The following is an 11,772-nucleotide window of genomic DNA, read 5'->3' on the forward strand; positions in this document are numbered from 1 at the left end:
TGGCGGTAAACTACTGTATAATGTTCCTCTGGTCAGACCATGTTTGGATTCTGTTAATGTTTTGTTTTTTTACCAGTGTAGCAGTGCTGTATTCACTCATGTCAACATTCCAAAATTCAAGATGTACCAACACCTCTCAAAGGTGAAAAATTGTTATACATATTCCATTTTGGTCCTGAAGGTCTACTGCAGCTGCTGGTTTCCATGCAATCCCTCTGATGAGTGACTGACTCAGATCTGGGACCAAATACAGATGTGCTTCATTGAGCATGCCTGTTGCAATGGAACCAATAGAAAAGTCCCAAAGGTGCAAACCCCACCCACATAGCAACCCAGGCAGGCTGAAGCAAATGCTCAAAGTATGTAAAATATTTCAAATAGTATTTGAACTCAGGTTTCCCTGGGACATCAGCTGAATTAACTATCTTGTCAGTCAATTATATGTACAATTCAGCAGATGTTTGGGTGAGCGATTAGCATTTTGGCTGCTTGTTTATGTTTAACTCCTGAAAAAGGGGTTTTGGTAATTAGTACTCTCAATAACTAAACCATGATGCCCTTGTCGTTTTGATTTGAGGGTGGATATTGGGGATTACGGAGCCATGTATCTGAATCCCCTGGTAATCTGGCTAGTTGGCACCGAAGAGTGAGGTGCTTGGAGGCTGTAGCTCGGCCTCTTGGCCATGGAGACAGGGGGGCCTCCTGCTGCACCAGGCCAGCCTGGCCAACCCGGTCAGCCAGGCCCGGTGCTGGGGCTTCGGAGTCTCTCCTTTGCCTACCAGGGATTGCTAGAGATCCCCTACGAAGTCATACTAGCCCAGCGAGACACCCTGGAAGTGTTGGACCTCAGCTACAACCTGCTGGAGGAGTATCCTTCTGCTATGAGCCCTATAGAGACAGAGGCAAATACACACATATTACATACACATGTGCTACACACACACACACACACAATCTCTCTTGTCAAAACCAGTGGCGGCTGGTGAAAAATATTCTCGGTGGGGCTGTGCCATACTTTTTTTTTCCTGTAACCATCGCGATATATTTTAACACAAACTGCAGGACAGCAGTGCTCAGTGAAACATTCAGTAATTATTTAATGCCAATATTAAAAAGTTGAGGCATTCTTACACAAAAACATATTACACAAACCCAAGCCTTTCATTTGCATTTAAAGTGAACTTTTCACCATTGGTAGTAAACAGGCAACGCAACAGGCATGCTGTCAGAACAGAGTGGAAAGTGGACAATAACATGAAATTATTATAAAGTTTATAGGAAATCTTACACTGTATAAAAGGATGTATAATATAGAAATGGATATCAAGTGGATGAACTCAAACCTTTGACTGGAAGAATAGCATACAGTATTTTATGATCATACTAAATGTGACTAATTGTTAATGTGCTCCAGAACTGCAACAATTAATTGATACAAAACAACATATATACAGTAATATTAGCAAAGACACTATTAAGACTTTCTAGAGTACCATATATAACTGGATTTTTTATGCTAAGGTCAACTATATACAAAGAAACATGCGGCCAGAGCTGCTCTGTGTGTGTGTGTCTGTCATCTTATTTGTACAGGAATTTTGCCCGTCTGTCCTTCTGAGTGGCAAACCTCTCAATGACCCTTTGATTAAAGTCAGGAATGTCCCTGACAAGTTTCTTCTCCATGGAGAGCATGGCCAGAGCGTTCAGGCGATCCTGTGTCATGCTGTTTCTCAGGAAGGTCTTGATCCTTTTCAGTGTAGAGAAGCACCTTTCTGACTCAGCAGTTGTCATGGGTGTGGTGATGAGGATCTTGAGGAGGCTGGCAGTCTCTGTGAAAGTGCTCTGAAGGTTGTTCTCCATGAAGAACTGGTACAGGGGCACTGCACCACTACAAGCCTTGAACTCACTGTTCTCATAGATGAGGGACAGTTCGGTTTTGAGCTTGGCCTTGTTCAACATGGGGTACGCCTCCACGGTTGTTTCAAGCGCTGTATCGGGAACTTCACACTGTGTTGTGGGAACAACTCTCCGTGCAATAGTGTTGCGCTGATGAGGTGCTGGGTGAAGGAGAACCTCTCTTTGGCATGACTCAGGATGGTATCACATACCTGTAAAAGATACATCATCAGCTTTAATTTGCAATTAAGCTATTTTGATGCAAGTGATCCTGACTGACACATGCCTATGTCCAACTCAAGTATATGATTACCAAGGTGCTGATTGTTCAGGGTTTTGGCTACATACTACCAGGCCTGAAAAAAGTTCTAGGGGGGAAACACTGACAATTACATCACAACTTACCTCTATAGCCAACCTCTGTTGTTCTCCTGGTCCCAGCATCCTCCGTCGCTTGATGGGCTGTTGCTGCTCGTCAGATGCGCTGTCCCCACACAAAGAGGGGAATTGAGGCCCTGGGTCCAAAAAATAAAGTTTAATTTGATAACTTGCAATCAGACTTCTTAACTCACTGTAATTCCCCCTCAACACACAACCAGTGACTTTTATATATATATATATATATATATATATATATATATATATATATATATATATATATATAGACAGACAGACAGACAGACAGATAGTGTGTATATACACACAAACTATGTCTAGTAACTGCTTTTAACCTGTGATGTACATAATTAACTGATGTTATTACGTTTTAAAGCCTTTTTCTATTACATTTGTGAGAGGGATGCAACATCATTTTGTTCTGCTGTGCACTTAGCAATAAAGTTAATCTTCAATAACAACTAGGCCTCTTCTAGAAATTGACCTGGTGGACACCTGAATAATTATTACAAACTGTGTAGTACTTTCCTGCATTATTATCAACGTCTGATTGTGTCTTCTCTTTCCTTTTAAAATACTAAAACAAATATAATTGTGACGGCTCTATGATAATCACTCACTTTGATGACCAGACACATTTAGGCTTTTAAACTGTTGTAAGTGAACTATTCATCTTTCTAACAACATCTTTATCAGCCAATAGTAAATATAGTTATTTACCTGATTGTTAGCATGCTGTCTGTGAACCTCTGGACAAGTGCTTTAATGAAGACAGGGTCGATGTTCCTCTTCTGCAGCTGGCTGAAAAGCATGTCCACATTTGGCATGATCTTGTGGAACAGTGCCAGGAAAAAACAGAAAGCCTCGTCTTGAGCATCCTCACAAAGCCCCCGCCTCTCTGACAGTCGGGGCATCAAAGTTCCCAGAGTCTCTGATGGTCTGGAAACACGTTAGGAGGTCATCCCTGTACTCGTACACAGTGTTTACAGCGCGACTGTGGAAGTTCCACCGTGTTGTAGAGGCTCTGGGAGTCTATGCGCAACCACTTCGTCAAGCACGGTGGTTCGCTTGGGAGACCTGGAGAAGAAAGCAGAAAATCCTGCAAGGTCGGAAAAGAAAGTGCCGATCCTGGGGATGCGTGAAGTAGCCTGCTGCATGATGAGGTTCAGCTGATGTGCATAGCAGTGGACGTAGTGCGCATTTTCGTACACATCCACTATTTTACGCTGCACTCCGCCGGTGGCTCCCCTCATCACACTTGCTCCGTCGTAAGCCTGGGCAATAAGTTTGGCCTTTTGTCCATGTGAGAGTATGGTGCTGAGCCTCTCCAGCAGCGCTGTAGCGATGGTGTCGGCGGTTGCGTTCTCGATCAAAATGAACTCGAAAAAACGCTTTTGGACGTTACTTTTAGCATCGATGTAGCGTATCACAAGCACCAACTGGCAGTGGGTGGAAACGTCAGTCGTCTCGTCAGCTTGAATGGCGATAAAATCAGCACTCTTTACTTCCTCCAGGATGTAATCCTTAAGCACTGACAGCATACAGTCCAACAGCTCGTTCTGTATCGTCTTTGACGTGCCCTTAAAAACGGTAGCTGTCTTCAGGTGCTCCTCCAGCACACTGTCGAGGGAGGCAACAAAATCCACTAAGCCCCGGAAAATGCCGGGGTTGTCAGAGGAGTCAGTCTCCTCGTGCCCACGCAAGGCCAACTCAAAAGCCCCACAGAACTTCACACAATCGATAATTTTGGATAGAATGTGCCTGTTTTTATCCACCTCCTCATTGTGTTTCCTCACCGCAATCCTGTGGCCGTCATCCAGCTGCGTAGCAATGTTCACCCTTCCTAATACAGCTAGCTTTACAGAGTTGTCCATGTGTGCCCTGGTGTTCTCATGTTTCTTTACCTTCTCTGACAGGTGCTTCATATCCCTCACTCCGGTACCTGTCCATGCTGAATCTGACCCGTCGTTTTAAAAGCAAGCACGGAAAGCAAAATAAAGCATTAGCATCAGTGCACCCAGCTAGCCAAGCCTTCCTGGTGTACCAGCTACGGAGAAGCCGCGCATATACTGCTTCCCTTTCTCGCTAGCCTGCTGTCTGATTGAGAGGTCAGGTTGATCTGGGCCCAGCTCTTTCACCCGAACTTTCTCTGACAAAGTTCTCCTCTCAAACGGATCTTGGAGGAGAGATTTCACGAGTTAGGTTGGGTCTTGGAGGAGTAACGTTTGCGCTCGCCATTGTCGTCTAGTAAAAATGGCGCCACTGGAGCCCGGTCCTTATTTTATCAGGGCGAGCTTGGGGCGATAAAATAATCGCCCTCCTTGGATTCGAATTAAAATCGCTGATTAGCTACATTTTATGTCATACATTCATATCTTAAATTAGCAATTGGCTTAACTGCTACGTAGACCCGCCTCCTCGGGGCACTTTCTGTATCGCCCAGAGCTGACGAGGCGTTTGACAGGCAGAGGAAAGGTTGCGAATATGATTTTCTATCATATCTTACACATATTACTGTGTGCATTCCATATTTCAAACACACAAATATTGACATACTGATGTTTTTATTATTATTATTATTATTTTTATTTATTTTTTATTTTATTTTTTAAAATAATTTTATTTAAGGGGGCGGCGCCCTAGCGCCCTCTATCGGCCAGCCGCCACTGGTCAAAACACACATACACATCTGAAGTCCATCTCTCTCTTTCACGCACAAATCAGAGACATGCTATGCATGTGTACTATACTATTAACACACAGTCTACCTGGCAATGTTTCTCCTTCACTCAGCTGCCAACGGAGCCCAGCTCTCCTGGGTGAACTGGAGAAGCTCAGTACTCTGATCCTGGACTGCAACAGCTACTCGTCCCACGTCAAGTTCCCCTACATGCCTAGTGTCACCACCGTGTGGATCAACAAGAATAAGATCGGCAACCTGCCCATCTTCGTTGAGGAGATCCGAAGCAAGTTCCCCAACATCAAGTAAGACTGGCTTTTACTGAAGTCATTGGGGCAGTGTGTGTTTTTGCTTGGGTGTAAGTTTCTGTTGAAGCCAACACCTTTGTTGTTATCATTCCAAACTGCGTTCAGTAGGGTGCAACATTGTGGAGCATTGAACAGACATGTTAATACAATGTTCAAAAAACATGAGAGCATAACACAAAGACCATTTTCAAGTTTCAAGTTTTAATGTCACATGCACAAGTACAATGCAGTAATAAATATTAATGTAGTCCTAAAAGCAACATAAGGTAGAACAAAAACACACAAGAAATAAGAAGAACACAAGAAAGTAAGTAAACTCTATACAGGGTTAGTTCCAATACCATATTTACAATGTGCAGGGATACTGGAGTGATAGAGGTAGACATGTACAGTGCCTTGCAAAAGTATTCATTCCCCTTGGTGTTTTTCCTATTTTGTTGCATTACAACCTGTAATTTAAATTGATTTTTATTTGGATTTCATGTAAAGGACATACACAAAATAGTCCAAATTGGTGAAGTGTAATGAAAAAAAGTACTTCTTTAAAAAAATTTGAACAAATAAATAACGGAAAAGTGGTGCGTGCATATGTATTCACCCCCTTTGCTATGAAGCCCCTAAATAAGATCTGGTGCAACCAATTACCTTCAGAAGTCACATAATTAGTTAAATAAAGTCCACCTGTGTGCAGTCTAAGTGTCACATGATCTGTCACATGATCTCAGTATATATACACCTGTTCTGAAAGGCCCCAGAGTCTGCAACACCACTAAGCAAGGGGCACCACCAAGTAAGCGGCACCATGAAGACCAAGGAGCTCTCCAAACAGGTTAGGGACAAAGTTGTGGAGAAGTAAAGATCAGGGTTGGTTTATTAAAAAATATCAGAAACTTTGAACATCCCACGGAGCACCATTAAATCCATAATTAGAAAATGGAAAGAATATGGCACCACAAAAAATCTGCCAAGAGAGGGCCGCCCACCAAAACTCATGGACCAGGCAAGGAGGGCATTAATCAGATAGGCAACAAAGAGACCAAAGATAACCCTGAAGGAGCTGCAAAGCTCCACAGCAGAGATTGGAGTATCTGTCCATAGGACAACTTTAAGCTGTACACTCCACAGAGCTGGGCTTTACGGAAGAGTGGCCAGAAAAAAGCCATTGCTTAAAGAAAAAAATAAGCAAACACGTTTGGTGTTCGCCAAAATGCATGTGGGAGACTCCCCAAACATATGGAAGAAGGTACTCTGGTCAGATGAGACTAACATTGAGCTTTTTGGCCATCAAGGAAAACGCTATGTCTGGCGCAAACCCAACACCTCTCATCACCCCGAGAACACCATCCCCACAGTGAAGCATGGTGGTGGCAGCATCATGCTGTCGGGATGTTTCTCATCGACAGGGACTGGGAAACTGGTCAGAATTGAAGGATTGTTGGATGGCGCTAAATACAGGGAAATTCTTGAGGGAAACCTGTTTCAGTCTTCCAGAGATTTGAGACTGGGACGGAGGTTCACCTTCCAGCAGGACAATGACCCTAAGCATACTGCTAAAGCAACACTTGAGTGGTTTAAGGGGAAACATTTACATGTCTTGGAATGGCCTAGTCAAAGCACAGACCTCAATCCAATTGAGAATCTGTGGTATGACAAAGATTGCTGTACACCAGCGGAACCCATCCAACTTGAAGGCGCTGGAGCAGTTTTGCCTTGAAGAATGGGCAAGAATCCCAGTGGCTAGATGTGCCAAGCTTATAGAGACATACCCCAAGAGACTTGAAGCTGTAAATTCTGCTAAAGATGGCTCTACATAGTATTGACTTAGTATTGAATAGTTTTTTGGGGTCTTATTTCTTGTTTGTTTCACAATAAAAAATATTTAGCATCTTCAAAGTGGTAGGCATGTTGTATAAATCAAATGATACAAACCCACAAAAAAATCAATTTTAATTCCAGGTTTTAAGGCAATAAAATAGGAAAAATGCCAAAGGGGGTGAATACATTCGTAAGCCACTGTATAAGGGTAAGGTGACTAGGCATTTAAGTGTTGTTGTTCGACCTCTGGATGTTTTTACTTCATTTAGGATTGTCAGCATGATGAACAATGAAGCAGCACCCAGCTACTTCAATGGAGGGAATCTAGACCAGTACATAGACTACAGGTGAGCTTGAGTGAACACAGCTGATACACTAAAGCTGCACCTTTTTGATCAGATGTCTTTTTAGATTTAGATGAGAAGGATGTGTTGTGTAACCTTACAGTCATAGGAACATGACATGATTCTATATCTCAAAATAAGTTCGTTGAAATTGTGTGATTTACAGTACATTCGGAAAGACATTTTGTTATGTTACAGCCTTATTCTAAAATTGATTTCAATCTACACACAAAAATACTTGCGGGTCGGTTTTGGAACGCGGGTCGCCTGTTGCCGACCCCCGCTATATACCAGACTTACTGTCCCTCATCAACATGTTCTGTCATTACTACAGTATGAAATGATGTGCTTTATGCTTTTTGTGTCTCGCCCACAAACATGTTCCTCCTCTGGCCACACAGGCAGTATGTGATCAGTCAGATCCCAAGCCTGAAGATCCTGGATGACGCTGAGGTTTTGGATAAAGAGAGAGCACAGGCTAAGAAGACCTATAGGATGCAGAGGACCAGAGAAGGCAGCAAAAGGAGGAAGGAACTCCATCATTGAATCCCTCCATAACACTGCTCCCTATCGAACTGAACTTTATCAAAGATTTATCAAGATGAGAAAATAATCATTGTATAGATAGATGACTAGTTCAAGGCAAGTTAGCACCATTTGCAAATATATGAAAATGAATATGGCATAACTTACTTATGACTTTTCTATGGATAAGAGTGAAATATAAGCTGAAATATGGAATTGTTTTAAGATGGTCATGCGATGGATCATTTAGCTATTTAGAATTTTAGGACCCCTTTAGGTATAAAAAATATTTGATAAAATATTGAATTTGGACTTTACTACTACAGCCCATAGAAACACATTAAATAACCCATTCATAAATGGCTTAAAAGACAGTCAACAAATAAATCATGAGGAACAAGGTTTTGAAGTGTCTGTCCTATATCTAGGAGATATAAGAAAAGCAGGAAATATAATATACAGTGCCTTCGGAAAGTATTCAGACCCCTTGACTTTTTCCACATTTTGATACGTTACAGCCTTATTCTAAAATTGATCAAATAAAATAGAAATCCTCAGCAATCTACACACAATACCCCATAACGACAAAGTGAAAACAGGTTTTTGGAAATGTTTGCAAATGTATATAAAAATTAATTAAAAAATAACTTATTTACATAAGTATTCAGACCCTTTGCTATGAGACTCAAAATTGAGCTCAGGTGCATCCTGTTTCCATTGGTCATCCTTGAGATGTTTCTACAACTTAATTGGAGTTCACCTGTGGTAAATTCAATTGATTTTACATGATTTGGAAAGGCACACACCTGTCTATATAAGGTCCCACAGTTGACAGTGCATGTCAGAGGAAAAACCAAGCCATAAGGTCGATGGAATTGTCCGTAGAGCTCTGAGACAGGATTGTGTCGAGGCACAGATCTGGGGAAGGGTACCAAAACATTTCTGCAGCTTTTAAGGTCCCCAAAAACACAGTGGCCTCCATCATTCTTAAATGGAAGAAGTTTGGAACCACCAAGACTCTTCCTAGAGCTGGTCGCCCGGCCAAACTGAGCAATCGGGTGAGAAGGGTCTTGGACAGGGAGGTGATCAAGAACCCGATGGTCACTCTGACAGAGCTCCAGAGTTCCTCTGTGGAGATGGGAGAACCTTCCAGAAGGACTACCATCTCTGCAGCACTCCACCAATCAGGCCTTTATGGTAGACTGACCAGACGGAAGCCATTCCTCAGTAAAAAGGCACATGACAACCCACTTGGAGTTTGCCTAAAGGCACCTAAAGACTCTCAGACCATGAGAAACAAGATTCTCTGGTCTGATGAAACCAAGATTGAACTCTTTGGCCTGAATGCCAAGCGTCACGTCTGGAGGAAACCTGGCACCATCCCTACGGTGAAGCATGGGGGTGGCAGCATCATGCTGTGGGGATGTTTTACAGCGGCAGGGACTGGGAGACTAGTCAGGATCGATGCAAAGATGAACGGAGCAAAGTACAGAGAGATCCTTGATGAAAACCTGCTCCAGAGCGCTCAGGACCTCAGACTGGGGCAAAGGTTCACCATCTAACAGGACGACGACCCTAAGTACACAGCCAAGACAACGCAGGAGTGGCTTCGGGACAAGTCTCTGAATGTCCTTGAGTGGCCCAACCAGAGCCCAGACTTGAACCCGATCGAACATCTCTGGAGACCTGAAAATAGCTGTGCAGCAACGCTCCCCATCCAACCTGACATAACTTGAGAGGATCTGCAGAGAAGAATGGGAGAAACTCCCCAAATCCAGATGTGCCACACTTGTAGCGTCATACCCAAGAATACTCAAGGCAGTAGTCGCTGCCAAAGGTGCTTAAACAAAGTACTGAGTAAAGGGTCTCAATACTTATGTAAATGTTATATTTCCATATATACACTACCAGTCAAAAGTTTGGACACACCTACTCATTCAAGGGTTTTTCTTTATTTTTTACTATTTTTTACATTGTGGAATAATAGTGAAGACATCAAAACTATGAAATAACACATATGGAATCATGTAGTAACCAAAAAATAGCCACCCTTTGCCTTGATGACAGCTTTGCACACTCTTGGCATTCTCTCAACCAGCTCCATGAGATAGTCTCCTGGAATGCATTTCAATTAACTTCTTAAAAGTTAATTTGTGGAATTTCTTTCCTTCTTAATGCATTTGAGCCAATCAGTTGTGTTGTGACAAGGTAGAGGGGCTATACAGAAGATAGCCCTATTTGGTAAAAGACCAAGTCCATATTATGGCAAGAACAGCTCAAATAAGCAAAGAGAAACAACAGTCCATCATTATTTTAAGACATGAAGGTCAGTCAATATGAAACATTTCAAGAACTTTGAAAGTTTCTTCAAGTGCAGTCACAAAACCATCAAGCGCTATGATGAAACTGGCTCTCATGAGGACCGCCACAGGAATGGAATACCCAGAGTTACCACTGCTGCAGAGGATAAGTTCATTAGAGTTACCAGCCTCAGAAATTGCAGCCCAAATAAATGCTTCACAGTTCAAGTAACAGACACATCTCAACATCAACTGTTCAGGGGAGACTGTGTGAATCAGGCCTTCATGGTCGAAATGCTGCAAAGAAACCACTACTAAAGGACACCAATAATAAGAAGAGACTTGCTTGGGCCAAGAAACACGAGCAATGGACGTTAGACCAGTGGAAATGTGTCCTTTGGTCTGGAGTCCAAATTTGAGATTTTTTGTTCCAACTGCCGTGGCTTTGTGAGACGCATGTGGGTGAACGGATGATCTCCGCATGTGTATTTCCCACAGTAACGCATGGAGGAGGAGGTGTTATGGTGTGGGGGTGCTTCACAGTTTTGATGTCTTCACTATCATTCTACAATGTAGAAAATAGTAAAAATAAAGAAAATCCCTGGAATGAGTAGGTGTTTCCAAACTTTTGACTAGTACTGTATATATTTTTTAAACCTGTTTTTTTTTTTTTTTTTTGGGGGTTGGGGGGGGTTGGGGGGGTATTGTGTGTAGATTGATGAGGAAAAGAAACTATTTAATCAATTTTTAAATAAGGCTGTATCGTTTCAAAGTGGAAAATGTCAAGAGGTCTGAAAACGTTCCGAATGCACTGTATGTGGGGTGATTGGCAATAGTGCTGGCCAATCCCCAGTCAGCACCACATTCATGTTCTGTGTAACTGTCATTTTGGGGCAGTTGACTTGACATATGGTCCCAGCATAGAACCCAGATTGTTCTGTGCTGGAGCTAGTCAGTCCTTTAAAAGTGTTTGATGTTTGTGTACAATAAACATCACGGAAAGGTTTGTTTTGGTCCTTCCACCCACGTCCTCCACAATAGCTGTACAGTGAGTTATTAGTTAGCTAGATTCATAGTGCTAGTCAGGTTAAAGTTAGCTGCTGAGGTGATTGAGCATTAGCTAACGTTAGCTCACGCTCGGTGAAGATCTCAAACCACAACAATATGTTACGTTTTGTAAGTATGTATTAATTTGCAAATTGCAATTTGTAAGATATGTTATGAATTCGCAAAATGTATGATATGTTATGAATTCCAATTAGTTGTTGCTAACGTTGGCTAGGTGGCTAACACTATCTAGGCTAGGGGTTAGGGTTGAGGTTAGGAGTTGGGTTAGCTAGAAGGGTTAGCTAACATGCTAAGTAGTTGCAAAGTTACAAAAAATTAGAATCGAACATGCAACCATTTGCGTTATACGCCTACCCATCCAACCCGACCAACCACCTTTCTTTTGTTTTTGCCTTAAGTAACCTTCTGTCTTATGTAACCAAATGTAACATATCATACTA

The 11,772-nt window shown here is 42.3% G+C and overlaps 1 protein-coding gene across 1 annotated transcript; it reads left to right on the top strand.

Annotated features, from left to right (window-relative positions):
- The first annotated feature begins 590 nt into the window (after positions 1-590).
- On the top strand, positions 591-8,224 carry LOC121554734 (U2 small nuclear ribonucleoprotein A'-like). The gene is made up of 5 exons (XM_041868458.1): positions 591-868; positions 3,247-3,249; positions 5,098-5,277; positions 7,365-7,442; positions 7,841-8,224. Exons 1-5 carry the CDS (start codon positions 684-686, stop codon positions 7,983-7,985), a joined length of 591 nt encoding a protein of 196 aa, XP_041724392.1. The 5' UTR covers positions 591-683; the 3' UTR covers positions 7,986-8,224.
- Positions 8,225-11,772: the final 3,548 nt, after the last annotated feature.

This window comes from Coregonus clupeaformis, chromosome 39, assembly GCF_020615455.1.
Source record: "Coregonus clupeaformis isolate EN_2021a chromosome 39, ASM2061545v1, whole genome shotgun sequence".
Taxonomy (NCBI): Eukaryota; Metazoa; Chordata; class Actinopteri; order Salmoniformes; family Salmonidae; genus Coregonus; species Coregonus clupeaformis.